Source organism: Apis florea, unplaced genomic scaffold, assembly GCF_048593485.1.
Source record: "Apis florea isolate Af1SG1 unplaced genomic scaffold, ASM4859348v1 contig_3078_pilon, whole genome shotgun sequence".
In the NCBI taxonomy this organism is placed as follows: Eukaryota; Metazoa; Arthropoda; class Insecta; order Hymenoptera; family Apidae; genus Apis; species Apis florea.
The window spans coordinates 3065369-3084358 of record NW_028256702.1 but is presented as its reverse complement, the minus strand read 5'-3'; the positions used below and the strand labels follow the sequence as shown (position 1 = coordinate 3084358).

The following is an 18990-nucleotide window of genomic DNA, read 5'->3' as shown; positions in this document are numbered from 1 at the left end:
TTAAATTAAACGTATATTTGATATATTTTATAATATATTTTATTTTAACAATTTTTTTAATAAACTTATAATTGTTAATAATTTTAAAGATATACATGAATTTTTATATTTTAAATTATCGTGTATAATTATAGTAAAATATTAAAATATAATTGTTAATTTGTATTTATGTATTTACATTATTTCAATTATTTAAGTTTTAAAACAATGCTATTAATGCTGTTATCTTTAGGCCATAATCTTATGACCAAAATTATGCATATTTTGAAAAAAGGAAAAAGCGAAATGTGATTATTTTGCGTTTTATATAAAATCTATTCTATAATATATAATATTCTATAATATTCTATAATAATATTCTAAAAATATTAAAACAACTAAAAACAAATTATTTATTAACATTATTATTAATATTATTAAATGTTAGATTAATAAAGAAAAATTACTAAATATTAAATAACTATATAAAATATAATAATTACATTACTATGTACAAAATTAAGAGGAGAAACAAAACAATTTAATGAAAAAATTTTTAATGGAAACTGCTAAACAGAAAATGATAACGCTTATTTTCAGTCTTGTTTTTTTCTTTATAAATCGGGAATTTTTAAGAATTTTTAAATGATGATATATTGTAACTCAAATATTTTAACTCATGAACTAACATTATATTAATAAAATTATTTAATTTTAATTTTTTTCTTAATTTATATTATATTATATTTATATTGAATTATGAGTTTAACATATGAATTTAACATTATGATCATGAAAGAGATTCTGGATTTATTTAATACTTTTTAATATAGTATAATTTCTTTTTTCAGTTTTGTAAAAACAAAAAATTACTGCATCATGATAAAATAATATTTATTTATGAATTACTTTTTTTATATTTTTTAATAATATTATATTTACATAACTTTTATACATTATTTTATTATTTAGTTTTGAATAGATTTTAAAATTCACGGATCAATTCTTATTATTATTTGAAATTTTAATTTAAAATACAATTTATATTATCAGATATAATTTTGAAATAAACTACATATATATTAATAATTTGCGAATACTTTAAATCTTTGTATGGTAAAGTTTATTAATAAAAATACATACAAAAAAATTGTCTATTAAGAATATACAAAAATCCAAAAATTAACTGTCTCAAAAACCGACAAGATTTATTTAATTCCTTTCAAGCAACTTTTTTTTTTTTACAAAAATTTTTGTTTCAATTTTATCACTAAATTATTAATAGAAAACATTGATAGCCCACATTCAATGTTACTGCAGTGATGTAACAATGTTTACGCACTAATTGGCCATTTTTTTTTTTAATATCTCATTAACAAAATTGAAACGAAAATTCTTATAAAATTATAATATATAATAAAAATATATAATATATAATAAAAATATTATTTGAAATCATTTCAGAAATCATCTTGTCGCTTGCTTTTTATTACATATTGTATAATATCAAAATGTAATCATATATACATATTATAAATATATATGTATAATAAATTACAATCTATTTATGTCTTATATTATCTTCTATATGCTATATACATACATGGTATATACTATATATACATATATATGTGTATATTATACATAGATAATATATTTTCTCTTAATTTTATTTTTATATTATTATTAATATCCATTATATTACATGGAACTTATATTAAAAATTATTTAAATATAAAGTGAATAAAAAACAGAAATTTTATTATGTTCAATACGTATACAATATAATATATATGTAAATAGATTTTAATTTTTATTAAAAAATAGTTATAGAAATTGAAAAATTTTTAACATGATTGGTAAAAAAACATTTTTATAATATATTTTTACAGATTTTAAAAAGTTCCATAATTTTTCCAACTTGATAAACCGATTATTTTTATAATGAATATAAAATATAAATATTTCATATTATTATAATTTATAAAAAATGTACTTATTAAATAATGTGTGAATGATCAATTTATTAATAAGTCATTTTAAAAAAAAATATTAATAAAATATATTATCTGAGATATATTTAATGTTTAGATATATCTTTTATAAAAATTTTTTCATCATTTCTCAAATAAGTGATTATTTCAAATTTCAAAAATATTTGAAATGTAGAAAAATATATATATTATATATATGTATTATAGAAAATTTTTTATTGATAATCTAATATTACTATTATTCTATAATCAATTATTATTATTCTTTTATCAATTTTGATTACATTATATGTACTTATTTTTATTTATTAAAATTCTTTTTTTTTTATTATACTATATTATTATTTTTTTATATTATATTAATATAATATAGTTTATTATATAAATTATGAATTATAATATATGATATATATAATATATAAATTATATAATATAATATATTATATTATATTATAAATTTTATTATTATTATAATTTTATTATAATATCTTTATAGTATTTTTGATAAGCAATAATTTATATTTTCATTGCTAATTTATCAAGGAACAATTTTATATTTGGTTTTCGAAAAGAATAAATATTCGATGTTGGAAGATTTTAAAACAGAATATGACATCCATATATAGATATATATTAATAAAATGAATTTATTTATAAGAAAATAATATAAAAAAATTTTTAACAAAATTTTGATATAAATGAAATTCGTAATATAATCCTAAATCAATTAATTGAATTGCAATGTGCAAATGAACAGAAAATATATGAATGAAGTATATAATAAACTTAATTTAATATATGAAATAAACAAAGAAAAAATAAATATATAATTTTAAAAGAAAATATTTCTTTAATATTTTAATAATTTTTAATTAGAAATTATCTATTATTACTCGTTGTCAATGAAAATATATATAATATGATTATTTAAATAAAATATATTTTTAATGTATGATATTTTTTATAATTATATGTATAATAAATTTAATTATAAAATTAATTAGAAAATTAATAGATTTTCTTATTAAACTCTCAGGTTTACAGAAATTTTCCATTTCAAGTTTATTAATATAAAAAAAATAAATATAGATAATTCTTTCACAAACTTTAAAAAATTGTATTTTCAATATTGAGCATTATTTTATATCATAATCTTAAACGGATGATCAACAATAGATTTACAACATCTTTTCTTATTTCTTTTTATTATAAAATATTATTCATTTTGATTAATTAATGACTTTCTTATTCTATTCTACATGCCGCTTCTTCATAATAGGCATTGGTACGTATTCTTTTATTATAACTTCTCAATATTTAACAAGTTTTATTGAAAAAGTATAGTAATATAAAATAAAATAGATATAAAAATAAGAATTGTACACATTTTAATATTTTTAGAACGTAATTTTTAGTAAATGATATAATTGAATAATATAATTGTGTTTTCTAATAAAATGTAGAATAAATTTTATTATTATTATATATATATTTAAGACTTTAAATAGTAAAACTAAAAATTACGAAAAAATGAAAAGATATTCTATAAATTTTTACGTAAATATATTTTTTATTTCTAATCATTATGTTTTAGAAGATAAAATATTGCTGATAACATATTTTAAAATAAATTAAAAATTATTATATTAATAAAAAATTTTATTCATTTTTCAAGAAAATCAGATTTAAAAAAAATACAAATTACTATTTTCCAATTAAATGATTTATTAAAATTATTGATGAAAATAATTCAATATCTGAAAATAAACAAAAAATTTAGAATAAAATTCTATATATTTGTTGTTTGATTAATTAGGAGATGTTGTTTTATAACATCTGTTAAAATTTTTGAATTGAATCTTTTGAAATTCATGTACAATATTAAATATATTGATATTTCCAAAACTAAAATTGATATATATATATACATATTTTTAAATAGTTGTTCTAAATATTAATTCTGATATATATAACATATATAACATATATTTTATTATTGAAATCAATGATCTTTTTTTGTATAATTATCGCATATTCTTAATAAAAAAAAATTTATTAAAAAGATGTAGATTTAAATTATGTAATAAATAATTTAATAATGTAATTAGTAATTTAAATTTAAAATTAAAAATTTTAAAAAGAAATGTAAAATTGCAGATATTTTTTAATTGTCTCAAGAAATAAGTTTCATTTTTTTATAAGAATTGTTTTTAAAAGAATAATTAATATTATTATTTTTCAGATTTTTAAAATTTCCAATGATAATGTAATATAAAAAAGAATATATAAATAAATGATTGATGATTAATTTCTTAATTTTTAAATTAATTTTTATTTATAAATCAATTATACTTCTTCAATAACAAACGTAACTTTTAATATTCATATTTATTTTTTATTATTATTTTATTCATTATTTAATATAAAATAGAATTTAAATATTTTAATTTCAAAAATGTTATTCAAATATAAAAATATATAAAAATATGTACGTACAGGCACCAGATGGCGAAACACAACCAAGTACAGAAGTTGACTTATTCATCTCAACAGAAAAAATAATGGTTTTAAATACGGATTTGAAAGAAATCATGATGGACCACGCGTTAAGAACAATATCATATATAGCAGATATTGGCGATGTAGTAGTCCTAATGGCACGAAGACGCTTTGTACCGCACGAAATGGAAGAAGCACCAAAAATCAACAGAACTCCAAAGATGATTTGTCACGTGTTTGAAAGTGAAGAGGCTCGATTCATTGCACAAAGCATTGGACAAGCATTTCAAGTAGCATACATGGAGTTTCTTAAAGCGAATGGAATAGAAGATCATAGTTTTGTAAAAGAAATGGATTATCAGGAGGTACTCAATTCTCAAGAAATCTTTGGTGATGAATTACAAATGTTTGCCAAAAAAGAAATGCAAAAAGAGGTAATTTAATAATTTTTATTATATTTAATTTCATAAATTCATAAGCTTAATAAATATGAAAATAGTCTGATGAATTATAAAAATTAAAATACAGAAATATTATTTTTAAATATATTTTATAATAAAGACATATATTAGAATTTTGAAAAAAGTATTAGCACAAATCTTTTTTTATAAATATAATCATGAATTCATTTATAAAAAAAAATAATTTTTTATTTAATTTCTTTATTTATAATTTAAAATTTAATCATAAATTTAATCATCAATTTAAAATTCAGAATAATTTTTAATGAAATATAAATTTTAACACACTTTATAAAAATTATAACAATATTCGTTTTTTTTAGCAATTTTTTTACATTTTTTTTTTTTCATTTTGAATTTATAAATTTAATTTATAAATTTGAATAAATGAATATTAAATTATATTTAATAGTCATTTAATTAAATATTGATATTTGAATATGTTATATTATATATTCATTCTAAATATTTATTACTTGTATCTATTATATATATATACTTTTTTTATTATACATAGATTTTCCATAAAAAAAAGATTTTTGCAATTGACACTACGTTTTATTTATTGTCAAAAATATTATTAAAATTCACTATTAATATTATCTAAAATAATTTTTTATTTTTTATGTTTAGTATAATAGATATTTTTTCATAATAAATAGTAGAATCGATTTGATACAAGAAAATACACAATTTGAAGCGACGAGATGTTCAACTAACTATATTAAATATTTATACGTATTAACACAATTTCGATTCCATTAATTTTACTACATGAAATGATATGACATAATTGATTGTTGAATTCATCTACAATGTTCCGCTACAATATTCAAAATTAACTATTCTTCAAATAAGTAAAACTATAGTATCGTTTAAAAAAATTGTTTTGATTTTTAAATGTTTTTCACTACTTCACTCATACAAAAACTATTTATATCATATAATGTATCCTTTTATACTAAATAATTTTTGTAAGAAATTATTTTAATAACTTCAATGTCTTACAAGATATTCTCATTCGCATATAAATATAACCTATGAAATATCCTTTAATAATATAGAAGGAGATTAATCGCAATTAATTCTTTTGTACAAATTTAATACGTTTTTTAAAAAGAAAATGATAATATATATGTATTAGAAAAAACAAATAAATGAAATTTTCAAATTTGTGAAAAAGAAGAATTAATTGTGATCAATTTAATATAATTTGAAATGATATCATTTTGATTAGAAATATTTATTTTTTATAATTTATTTTTAATATTATTTAACAATTATATTTTAAAAAATTATATCTTACTATAGAAATAGATAAATTAATTTATTATTATTATTTTAATATTTATTTTAAATTTTTTATTATAAATTGATATAAAAATTTAATTTATATTAAACCTTTTATTATTTATTAATATTTTATTAATATTATATTTAATTATATTTAATTTATATATAATTATTTAATTAACATATAATTTAATTATATTTAACTTTTTTTTCTATAAATAATATCTAAATATAATAATAAATAATAGTTTTTGATTGATAAAAATTTCTTTTTATTTTTCAGAATTAAAAAACATTTCGTTATTATATATTTACAGGTTGTAGTACCAAAAGCAAAAGGTGAAATTTTAGGTGTGGTAATTGTCGAATCTGGATGGGGTTCTATGCTACCAACTGTTGTAATTGCAAATCTGGCACCAGCTGGTGCGGCTGCTCGTTGTGGACAATTAAATATTGGTGATCAGATAATAGCTATAAATGGTGTTTCGCTAGTTGGCTTGCCTCTCTCTACTTGTCAGACTTACATCAAGAACTCAAAGAATCAGACAGTTGTCAAGTTAACTGTCGTTCCGTGCGCGCCAGTAGTTGAGGTCAAAATCAAAAGACCTGATACCAAATATCAGTTAGGATTTAGTGTACAAAACGGAGTAATATGTAGTCTATTGAGAGGTGGAATTGCTGAAAGAGGAGGTGTTCGAGTGGGTCACAGAATTATCGAAATCAACAATCAAAGTGTCGTTGCTGTACCGCATGAGAAAATCGTCAATCTTCTTGCCACATCTGTTGGTGAGGTATGTAGAATTTCTTTTTAATTTACAGTAGAATTACAATATTATCTGAATCTTTCGAAAGATGAAAAATATTTCGTATTTTTATTTATTCATATTCAAATAAGTGAATTCAATCAATAGATAATTAAATTTTTAATCTCTAACTTTAAAATCTTGTTTGGAATCATTAACATTTTGATATTAGGAAGATTATTAATCAATATAAGTGTTAATAAATCATTAATTCCTTTGTTTCTTTTAATAAAATTTCAAAATGTGATTAAAAAATATTTAAATTTTTTTATTTTTTTTTATTATTAAATTAATTTTATATTCATTCATATCATTCATATTTAACATTTGTTATAAAAACAAGAGAAAAAAATATTAAAAATATATATATTTTTTGATCACACAAATTAAAATATTAATTTTTTTAACATGTCATGTTATCGGTTTGAAGATTCTATTAATAATTATTATTTTTTCGTTTTTTATTTTTATTTAAAAACAATCTTCAATTATTTAATTGTTAATGAATATTTTTTATTTTTTTGATTGCAAGACTTATTTATTGATTTATTATTTATTACTTATGGATGATTGATTGATTTTCAAACTCAAAACATGGAAAAATAATAAATATTTTACAAAATTTTAAAATATTCGTAATTTATTTGCAATTATTATTTATAATTTATTTTTTTTAAGTTTCAAATTATTGAAGAATTAAATATGTAATTATCGCAATAAAAAAGAAAAAATTATTGAAAGTTCGATTCTAGAGAACAAAAAATTAATATATACAGTTTAAATTAAAACAAAAAATTATAAGCAATTTAAATTCGCGTTAAATGGGGGGAGAATAGAATGCAACTACATGGCATGGCATACAGTATAATGGAGATTAAGCAATCTCATTATGTCTCTGTCTTATGTAATACAAACTTCAATTACTTGTATTTATTAATAAATTATATGATATGCTTCTGTTTATTAATAAATTTTAAATAATATTTAATAATTAATAAATAAGTTTCAACCGACATTTTTTATACCAACTTTTGTGTATAGAATGATTCTTCATAGATATCCTATGAATATATTAACATTGTATATATTCTTTTTAACAATTTTTAAATTTTCTCATTTTCTAAAATCTAAAGAATATTTAAAAAAAATATATATTTTTTTTATTTAAATATTTTATTTAAATAAATTCAGATAAAGGGAATTCTACAGTTCATATATATTTCTTACTGTCGATTTAGATTCAGGCAAAAATTTTATTTGTTTTTAATCTCGATACAATAACAATTTCAATGATTTTACATTATTTATGCAAATGTTTATATTTATTTTATAAAAATGTTATATTTCATATTCATAAAATATACATTCCTTATATTTTTATTTAAGAAATATCTTAAAAAACGATATAGATTAAATACTTGCAACAGAAAGACAAAATGATTTATGTTTTCAATCATTCATATTATATGATTTTAAAAAAAATATAAATGTTACTATTTTTAGAAAAACATTTTACTTGAATAAAATGTTATAAGTGAACATATCTATCAGTAAAAAATTTAACAAATTTGGTAGAATTTTAAATATTTGAATTAAAATATTAAAATTAATAGTAAACATAAAAACTAAAATAATATTATTAAAAATCATTAATATACATAAATTTTCAATAAATGTTTTAAAATATAGAAGAACTTATTAATAAATTATTTATTCATATTTAAACATATGATTTCATTAATAAAATAGTTTATATAAATAAAAACTATTATTATTAAGATAAAGATATAAAAATCATCTATTATTATATATTGATTGCAAATCTCAATTTAAAAAAAATTGAAAAATTAAATTTTTTAATATATTAATTCTTGAAAACAGACACTTTAAAAAAAAAAGAAAAAATATTCTGGATTTTGAAAATTTTGAGATTTCACAAATTTTCGAATTTGAAATTGGCAAATTTAAAAATTAATTTAATTTAAAAATTAAGTTTCGACTATCTTGTTTTTAATATAAATATATTAAATAGGTATTTTTTAATTTGACTGTACATAATAAACTTAAATTGTAGATATAATTTTAAATATACTTTCAAAGTATCCTATAATAAACAAATGTTGTAACGAGATTCTAGAATTAATTTGTTTAATATAATATATAATATATTCTCTCCATTACAAAGTTATTTTGTTAATATTTAAACATTATCATAATTATATATACATTATACAAATTACATATTATATATTATATAAGTTATGTTCTAAATTTTTAAAATGAATTTATTTTTTTAATAAATCCGTTTATATATATATAGATGCATGTATATTAGATGTAATATATTAATATAAACACTTTTAATTTTAAACACTAAAAAAAAAAAACACAAAAGATTACTATACAAAAATTTCATTTATTTATTAATTTAAATAATTTAAGTTTACATTAAATGAAATGAAGATAAAATGAAATTGCTCTAATTCCGTCATCACCGTCTTATTATATAATTGTTTCATTCTGTCATTATTTTTATATACTAATTTTTGTACTTATTTTGTTCTCTAAAATCGATTTTTCAATTATGATCTACGAATATATTAATATTTTATATATATATTAAGAGAATATATATATATAGAATTTCGAAATCACAAGTAGCCGGATAATAATTCTGCAAAAATAAAAAAAAATAATATTTTTTTATTATTATTAATAAAATAATTAGTTTTTTTCAACAAATTTTTTTTTAACAAATAAATAATTAAGAAAATAATTTTATATATAAAAATAAAAAAATATAAAAATTTCATTTAAAAATTAAATTCGAAAATTTGTTATTTACATAATTATAATTATTATATATCTTAACTATTTATTCTGTAAATATTTAATTTTCTTCTTAAAAACATAAGAGAGAACATAAACGATAAAATTTTATTATATATTTTTTGTTTATTTCCATTTGTTTATAAAGAGTTATAATAATTCTTTTATATCCAATCAAGAATTAATCCATTTTATTTGTATTTAAAAAAATTTTAAGTTTAATTTATTCGAAAATAAAATTAAAAATAAATAATTAAACGAAAAAAATATTATTCTATTCTTCAATTTATTTTTATATGTATATTACCAAACATAATTTACAAATATATATAAAATTTGTACTATGACCACGTAATATTGATTTTTTCATGTCGCTTGCATAATAGAGCTCCTCAACAAAAAGATAAACTTATATCATTTTATATAAATAATCAATTTTGGAATTTCTGTATAATATAATATGCAATAAGTAGTATGTAAGTTATCATTAACAAAAATTTATCCTAAAACAAGTAAACAATAGTAAATTACAGAATATTCAGAATATACAGAATATCGTACAGAATATTGTACGATATTCGATTTAAATCAAATGGATAATCGTTGTAATTTTCATACGTGAATCATTATAAGATATTGTGCATGTACTTGTTAAAGTTCATGAGAATAAATCAAAATATATTTTTTATGAATATTCTATATATGTATATCCTACACATGAATCTTTTTTTTTTTAAATATTTTTATATTTTCATATAAAAATATATATATATATTAAATGCTTTGAAACAATAATGCAAATATTTTTAAAAATATAAATATATAAATTTTGTTTTTGTATTATTAAAAACTAGAAATATCAATTTATGTATTTTGAAAAATTATGTTACAAATTATATATATGGTAATAAATTTTATAAATATATTACGAACTAAAAATATTAATTTATATCTTTTGAAAAATTGCGTATCACATAATAAATTTCATAAACATTCAATATTTGTTCGAGTTCTTTCCTTATATAAATTAAAACTTCGACATAATGCAATAAAAATTTATTCAATTTTTCATAAAATCATAAAATCCATTATAAATTCATGATTTAATTAAATATTAATTAAATATATTTCTATTGCGGTATAATTAGAAGTAATAATTATACAATAATAATTACAGTATTTATGTAATAGTATTTAATATAATTAAAATTATAAATATTTTTTTAAAAAAGATATTAATTTATTAAAATTTTAATTTATTTAAAATATTTTTTTTTTGTTCTAGAAAAAAACGATAATTTTCTTTATGATGAGTTTTTTCAGTTACTTGTAATTCATTTAGTTTTCAAGAAGTAATCTGTTATTGATGTAAAAATTTTGACAAATAACAAGCAATAGAAATAAACTAAAATATTATTAATAAAAAAACCAAATATTATAATTTTTTTAAAAATAAAATAAATACAAAAATTAATATATAAAATTCATATTTTTATATATAAGAATCTTATTATCAATTTTAAAATATTTATGAATATGTATGCATAATAATATCTTATATCAATAATAATTCTTTTTTCAATTTCGTTTTTTCCTAGCGAAGGAGAAAAATATTTAAGAATTCTTAATTTCTTTTTAATTTTTCTTTAATATATATATATTTATATTTAATTATATTGCACAAGAACTATATCTAATTAAATCTAATTATTATGATTCAATAATAATGGAGCTTATAATTAAAATTAGATAAAATTTTTTTTTATAAGATTAGATTATAAGATTTTTTTAAAGATTTTTGGTATAAACTCTTTATAATATCTCTCTCTTCTAATTTTTTTACTTAAAGTTTAACTTCATTCAAAGTTTTTTTCAAATTAAACGTTTTTCCTTTGTACATATCTTTTTTCTATAAGCTTTTTAATTGTAATAATTTTTATATTAATCAAATTCATTGATTGATTATTTTTAATAAATGTTGAAAATTTTATTAAAAATATAATTGTTTTGTATTTAATGATCTAATATTTTTTCTTATTAAATTTATTCCTTGCCATCTTATTCATATTCATATTTAATTTAATATTTAATGATAATAATAAATATAATAAATTTAATAATAATAATGTATAAGAATTACTGAATATTATGTCAAAATTAAAAAATTATTTATTTAATCAAATTATTTTATATTATTATATAATTATTATTATAATTTATATTAAACATAAATATATTGAATATATGTTATGTTTAAATAGAAATATAGAATATATGTTTATGTTTAAATAGAAAAGTAAATTCAATAAAATATATCTAAATTGTGTATTGTCTAATTATGTATTAAATTCAAATATTATTTACGAACTATGTATATTTTGTTTCAGATATTAATGAAGACGATGCCCACGTCGATGTTTAGGCTACTAACTGGCCAGGAATCTCCAGTGTACATATAATCGTTTGATTTCCTGGCTGATATGCGTAGTGAACAGACAATACATCCGCCATACACTACCATATTACTCACTATTTTATTCTCTGTACAGATTTACTCTACGCAAATTGCTTTGTGTTTCGATTCTTGTGAAATTTTATTCGCATATTCTCACCAGCTCCTGCTTAGCAAAGCAACAAACTTTACGTAAACACGTTGCGATAAATATTAATATATTGAATATTTACATACTGCAAAAAAAAAAACAAAAAATATATCTATATACATAATATATACATAAACCTTTTATTTATGAATGGGATTCTCTATGTCTGTTTTCTATTTGAAAATTAAAACGACTATTAAAATATTACTTTGAGATGTTAAAATTAAATTAAAATATAATATTGATACTTCCCTTTATCTAATGTATTTCTCTTTTCTTTCATCTTATAAAAGAATTACTTTAGTGTATTTTATGTATCCAAAAAATTATTTTCATCTTTTATTTAAATCTGTAATCTGTAACTGAAGTAGTATCGATTACAAAAAATTCAATATTAAATAATTTTTGAAATAAAGAAAAATAGATAAAGTAGATTCTATTGCATATTTATACACATTTATTTTTCATTTATATATGTATTTGCTCTCAGAAAAAAATTTTTTTTTATTTTATATAAAATCATCCTTTTATGAGGACGATGTTTATTATAAAAATAAAATGATAAAAGATATTTATTCGCAAATACAGATATAAAAAATTAAATATTTCATTATTACACTATTATTCACTATTATTCATATATAAATATATAAACATAATAAATACAGAAGTATATTTTGCGGAATCAGCATTGAGAATCGCATTTCATACGATAAGAAAAGCAAAATATACAGTGCACACGATTATACATAGCACAAAGCTCTTACCACCATTTAGAGCAGGGCTGGAATTCTCTGTACATTACGTAGATAACAACGGAGTATGTTTCTCAAAGGCCTTTATATACTTTTTTGGCTTCATAGAAATCACATCGTTTATTTAATCTTTTTTATCCACAGTTGTAATTTCATAATTTTTTTTAATTTTTAATATTAAAATGTATTATATAATATTTTGAATGTGACATTTCATGTTAAACATTACGGTAGTTATACGGAAGAGTACTCCATAGTATATCTATTAGTTCTATTAGTTCTATTATACATAATATTTTTCATCTTGATTAATGATTTTTTTTTTAATAGCTATTTTTTTTCAATAAAAATATATCTTTCATTATTAATGATAACATTAATTAAATCATATAATTATTATTAATATTTATAAGAAAATATAAAACTCAGAATTATATGGACTAAAATGCATTATTAAATATTTAGTATTTTATTTTATCAAAATCATTATTATCATATAAAGCATTAGAACATTAATCATATGAATAATATTTGTTTTCTCAATGTCTATTTTAAATACACTTTGATAATTATTATAAGATGAAAAGATTTAAAAAATTTAACATTTTAAAATGTTAATTTTTTCTAAATATATATATAAATAATTAGAGAATTTCAGAAAATTTTATTTATAAATTCTAAATTTAAAAAATTTTGTTTAATAATTAATAATAACTATATATTGAAATAATTCCATGATCTACAAAGCAACGTCTTTATGTAATATACTGCGCTAAAGATAAACGCACTTATTTTTATTACTGATGAATGATGATACCTGATACATCATCAGTTATAAAGGATTTATATGGTGCAACATTATTATACATTTTTTCATCATTAATATAAGCGAGTACAATCTTATTAATTGTACAAGCATTTATAATTATCACGATTAAAACTCTCTTATTAAACTATTTAAAAAACTCTATTTATGGAATATGAATATGAATATGAATATGAATAAGAAAAGAAAGAAATTTTAATTTTTAATCTAATGTTGCGACTGAATAATTATTAAAATTTATAAATTTACAAACAAAATAATATTAACATGGAGAGTTCTCTTCTATGTAAATACCGCGCGTTGTAGTATATTTCATCTGTTTTGTTGAAAATTTTTCACATTTTGTTTTAAACTATTAAGAGAAACAGGATACGCAATCTTAAAATTTTTAATGAAAATTTGATAAAATTTCAATGCCAAAGTACATTAAATAACGAATCGCATAATAGCATAATTTTCTTCTCTCTTGTAATTTATCAGTAATAATTTTTTTTCATTTTAAATTTCATTTTGATTCACATTAATTTTTTTGTATATAAACTTTCATAAAAATTTAATATTTTATTTAATTAAATGTGAACAGTCATAATTGAAATTAAAAATTTCATTTTCAATTCAATTTTTTTTTTTATAATGCTTTGTTTTTAATATAAACAAAAATGTGAAGAACTCATGATAGTTTTTTCTTTTTCTTTTTTTTTTTTTTGTTTTTATAATTTAATTATTTCAAATATTTTTGATAAGAAAAAGAAATATTTTTCTTTTTTCTTTTTAATATTACTTTTAATTTATATAATTTTATTTATTATTATTTTGCTAGTAAAATAAAGTTAAAAAATAATAATTCATATATGCATATAGGTACTTTAAGGTTGATAAAAACTATATATACTATAACTATATATATAAACATTTTTCATACATTATTAAATGAAACAATAACAAATACAATCCGCATTATTATAAACCATTATCGTAAAAATGAAATTTTATGTTAAAGAAACGAAACTTGGTATATTTTGAATAATGGTTTTAAAAATAAGAAATATGGTTATAAAAATTTTATATTTTTTCAATAAATATAAATTACATTAGATATATATAAATTAAATGCAAAATCAATCTTTTTCTTTAAAGAAATTTTTCAAAATTTTTAACATTTTCCTTTTCCTTTTTTATTTCTCTTGTATTTAATTTTTGTGAAAAAAATTTTTTTTGTTTTCTATTTTAGTATAAAAATTTATTTAAATTGTTTCATAATTATTTTATATATGTATTTTAAGAAATATAAAAATATATCCATATATTTGATAAAATAACAAAACTTTAAAGTACCTATTTTAATTATCTATTAAATTTTCTTTTTTATATTGCAAAAATATAAAAAAGTTTAAATGCATAAAGAAAATGAGAATATGACATAATGAAAAGAAAAAAGAGTACAGAGAAAAAAATGAGTATAAGAGAAAATAATTTAAATAATTTTACTGCTTGTATCTTTATCTACATTTTATAATTACTATCCAATCTGTTTTATTATAATGTCAGATAATATGTACCTTATACTAATTTTATTTTGTCTGCATTTAGTTAGTGCCATTTATAATGCCCTGGAATTGAACATTTTATGTTATTTTATGAAGTATAAGTATGCGCATACTTGTGTAACGGATCCGAGTGGAAAATATCTTTCATATCTAATAGAAATTTTTTATTTAAATATTACTTACATAATTGATGAACAATGTTTCATTTTGAAAATTGCATTTAATACATTGTCGAGTGCACACAAATATACAGCACATTTTTAAAGATAGCTATAAGAATATGCTGCAACCAAAGAAATTATTTCTCAACGCATAAAAATTTAATGAATTAAATGAAAATGCTTATATATAGTACAAGAGTTTTGTGTCAATTTGTTAAAATTTATTTAAATTTAAGTATATGTCTATTAAAAAAATATAACTCTATTAAACAATATACTAATATAAAAAGTTAATTTCTTTCACTTTATCTAATACCTTATAATTTGACTTAAAAAAAATTCTTAAAAATTATTATAACAATTTTCTTTATAAAAATGCTTAATTTATCGAAACGAATGTTTTTAAACAAAGATACATCAACACACATATTACAATACATTCAAATAATTTATATTTATTATAAATATAAACAAAAATGATGTATCATGCGCTAATATAAAACAAATTTTTGTTTCAAACATTCAATTTCAATGAGAAAAAAGGTATTATATTTCATATCGTAGTCTTTTTTTCATAAAATATTTTTATTTTATTTTAAATGTAAATAAATTCATAAATTCATAACAAATTTTCAATTTAAAGAAAAAACAGAATTAATTTAAACCTTAATTATAAATTTATTTTGTATATGTAATGTCTTCAAAAGCAAATATGAATAAATATAATAAAATTACATATATAAGAAATTATGTATATAGATATTTGTTTAATTTATATATTATAATATTATATATTATATACATAAATTAAGCAAATTTATTAAATAAACACATTATTATGTTTTTATATTATGCAATATTTTCATAAATCTAATTTTTAATTTAAGTTAAATTACATTCATAATATACGAAGAAGAATATTCTATATAAATTATAATTTAATATTTTACATTTCAGAATTATTCATTTTTATATACAATAAAAAATTTTATTTTTAACAATAAATAAGGTCTATTCTTTTTTATTTCTTTGAAAATTTTGTTTTAATTGAAATATTTTATTTTAAAAATCATATCTATAAAATTTCCAAAAATCTAAACAATATATAAAATACGAATCCACTCGATACGTTTCCCAAGAAATAAACTTTTACATTGATCACAGATTTTCAATTCTACTATTTCATTTTTAATCTAATCCATTAATACAAAATGATTTGCATTTATTAATATATTTAATTAATATTATATAAATTATTAAAAAATATTTTATTGTTTTACATATTTTTTATTACTTTTGTTATTATTACTTTTGTTACAAAATTTTTTTCTTATTCTATATATATATATATATAGTGTGATACATAAAATGATGAATATGTCAGAAATAATTTTATTAGTTTATTTTTATATTTTAATTAATGATTAATTAATTAATTAAAATACATATAATTTCTTTATAATGATATTTATTATTTTTTTCAAAATAAAATTTTGTATTGTGCAAAAACAAAAAAAAAAAGCACATCTTGTAATTAATTATACAATAAATAAATGAAAAAAAAATATATTGTTTATTAGTCTGCCTTTATTTGAAATTATACTCTATATTTTATTCTGTCAAAAAACGAAGTATTTATAGCATTTTAATTATTACAGTAAATTTTAAAGTATATCTCACATGTACATGTTTTTAGAAGTTGCGTTCAAATATTACAATACAATATTTTCAATTCGATCATTTTTAATATATTCATATCTCTTAAGCGTATTAAATAATCAAGCAAATATTTTTTACTTGTTTCGATGAATTACGGCTCCATTCGGTTAAAAAATATAATTCTTCAAATTATTTTTTTAATTAATTATCAATATTTTTTATTTAATATTTTTTATTATCATATTATTTTATTATCATTATCATATAAAAATTGAAAATTGTCAGTTCTTGATAATGTCAATCTTTTCATAATAAAATCTTTTCAATTGCCGCTCAAATACTTTTTAGTTACTGTTTATTGACAATATAAAGACAATTGTTCCCTTATTAAGTCAAAAATATAAAATTTACTTATCATGCCGATTTTAAATTAAACTTTTTTTTGTTTGACAATAAGAAGATAATATTCATTTATTTTTTTCATTAAATATGTTAGAATTTCATAAATAATTTTGAACATAAATAGTACTCCTTATATTTTTTCTGGTTGTCATTTTAATATTCGTCTTCTACTATATTCATTATAAATTATAAATAAATTATAATATATCATTATAAATTCATTATAAAATATGTTTAATATTTTTATTAGTTATTTAACATATGTTTCTAGTTATTTAACAACAATTTATGACAATATTTTTATAATTTGAAGCAATTATATATATAATATATATATATAATTATAATATTAAACATTTTAATTTATATAATTATATAAATATATTGAATTATATAAAATAAATTGAGATGTAATATAACAGAAATAAAGCTATCTCATATTATCTCTTTTATTTCATTTAAAATTTTAATTTCTAAAATTTTAGTAAATTTAAATTATTAATAATCGATTTAAGTTATTAATCATAATTATTTTATTATATCGCTGCTATAGTCCAAAATATAATATCAGATACTATTTAAATTACCAATTCGTAATTTCGATTTCGATGTTTCTATGTTTCAAATCTTTCTATCAAACAAATAATTATAATACAATATATGAACAAATAATACATGAAAAAATATGTAAAGAAATAAAAACCTGAAATATATCGTAAGTAATAAAATAAAATTTAATTTTACAATTTTCTATGTATGGGAGAATATTTTTAATAATACTTTTAATCAAAAATTATAAATTCATGTCAAATTAAATGATAAAAATTATCATTATTTGTTTCTCTTAATCTGATCAAAACGGTGACAATAATAAAATATAATAAAAAATATAATAAAATTCGTAATATCGATTATTAAATGAATATATATTCGATTGATCGTAAATATATTTTTTTTGAAAATGAAGTTTGCAGTTCGTTATTGTTGATTTTTATCATATTTCGAGCTCTTTTCTCATCACAAATTTCGGATCATTCTATGTAAAGTTATTAAAAGTAAATTTTTAAAATTTTTTGAGATGTACTATCAATTTTTTTCATTATATCTGTATGATTTATTCTGTATATACATACTATTTTACAAATAAATGAAAAATATTTTGGATTTAAACAGAATATA

The 18990-nt window shown here is 17.0% G+C and overlaps 1 protein-coding gene across 2 annotated transcripts in view; it reads left to right on the top strand.

Moving 5' to 3' along the window:
* Positions 1 to 12718, top strand: part of LOC100868101 (uncharacterized) — a 120691-nt gene extending 107973 nt beyond the window's left edge. The window contains exons 14-16 of one of the 2 annotated variants that reach the window (XM_086908511.1): positions 4472 to 4906; positions 6544 to 7017; positions 12246 to 12718. In XM_086908511.1, coding sequence (XP_086764637.1) covers positions 4472 to 4906; positions 6544 to 7017; positions 12246 to 12317 — 981 coding nt within the window. In that variant the 3' untranslated portion in view covers positions 12318 to 12718. The remainder of the gene's footprint in view (positions 1 to 4471; positions 4907 to 6543; positions 7018 to 12245) is intronic. The other variant, XM_086908512.1, reaches the window with a different exon arrangement.
* Positions 12719 to 18990: the final 6272 nt, after the last annotated feature.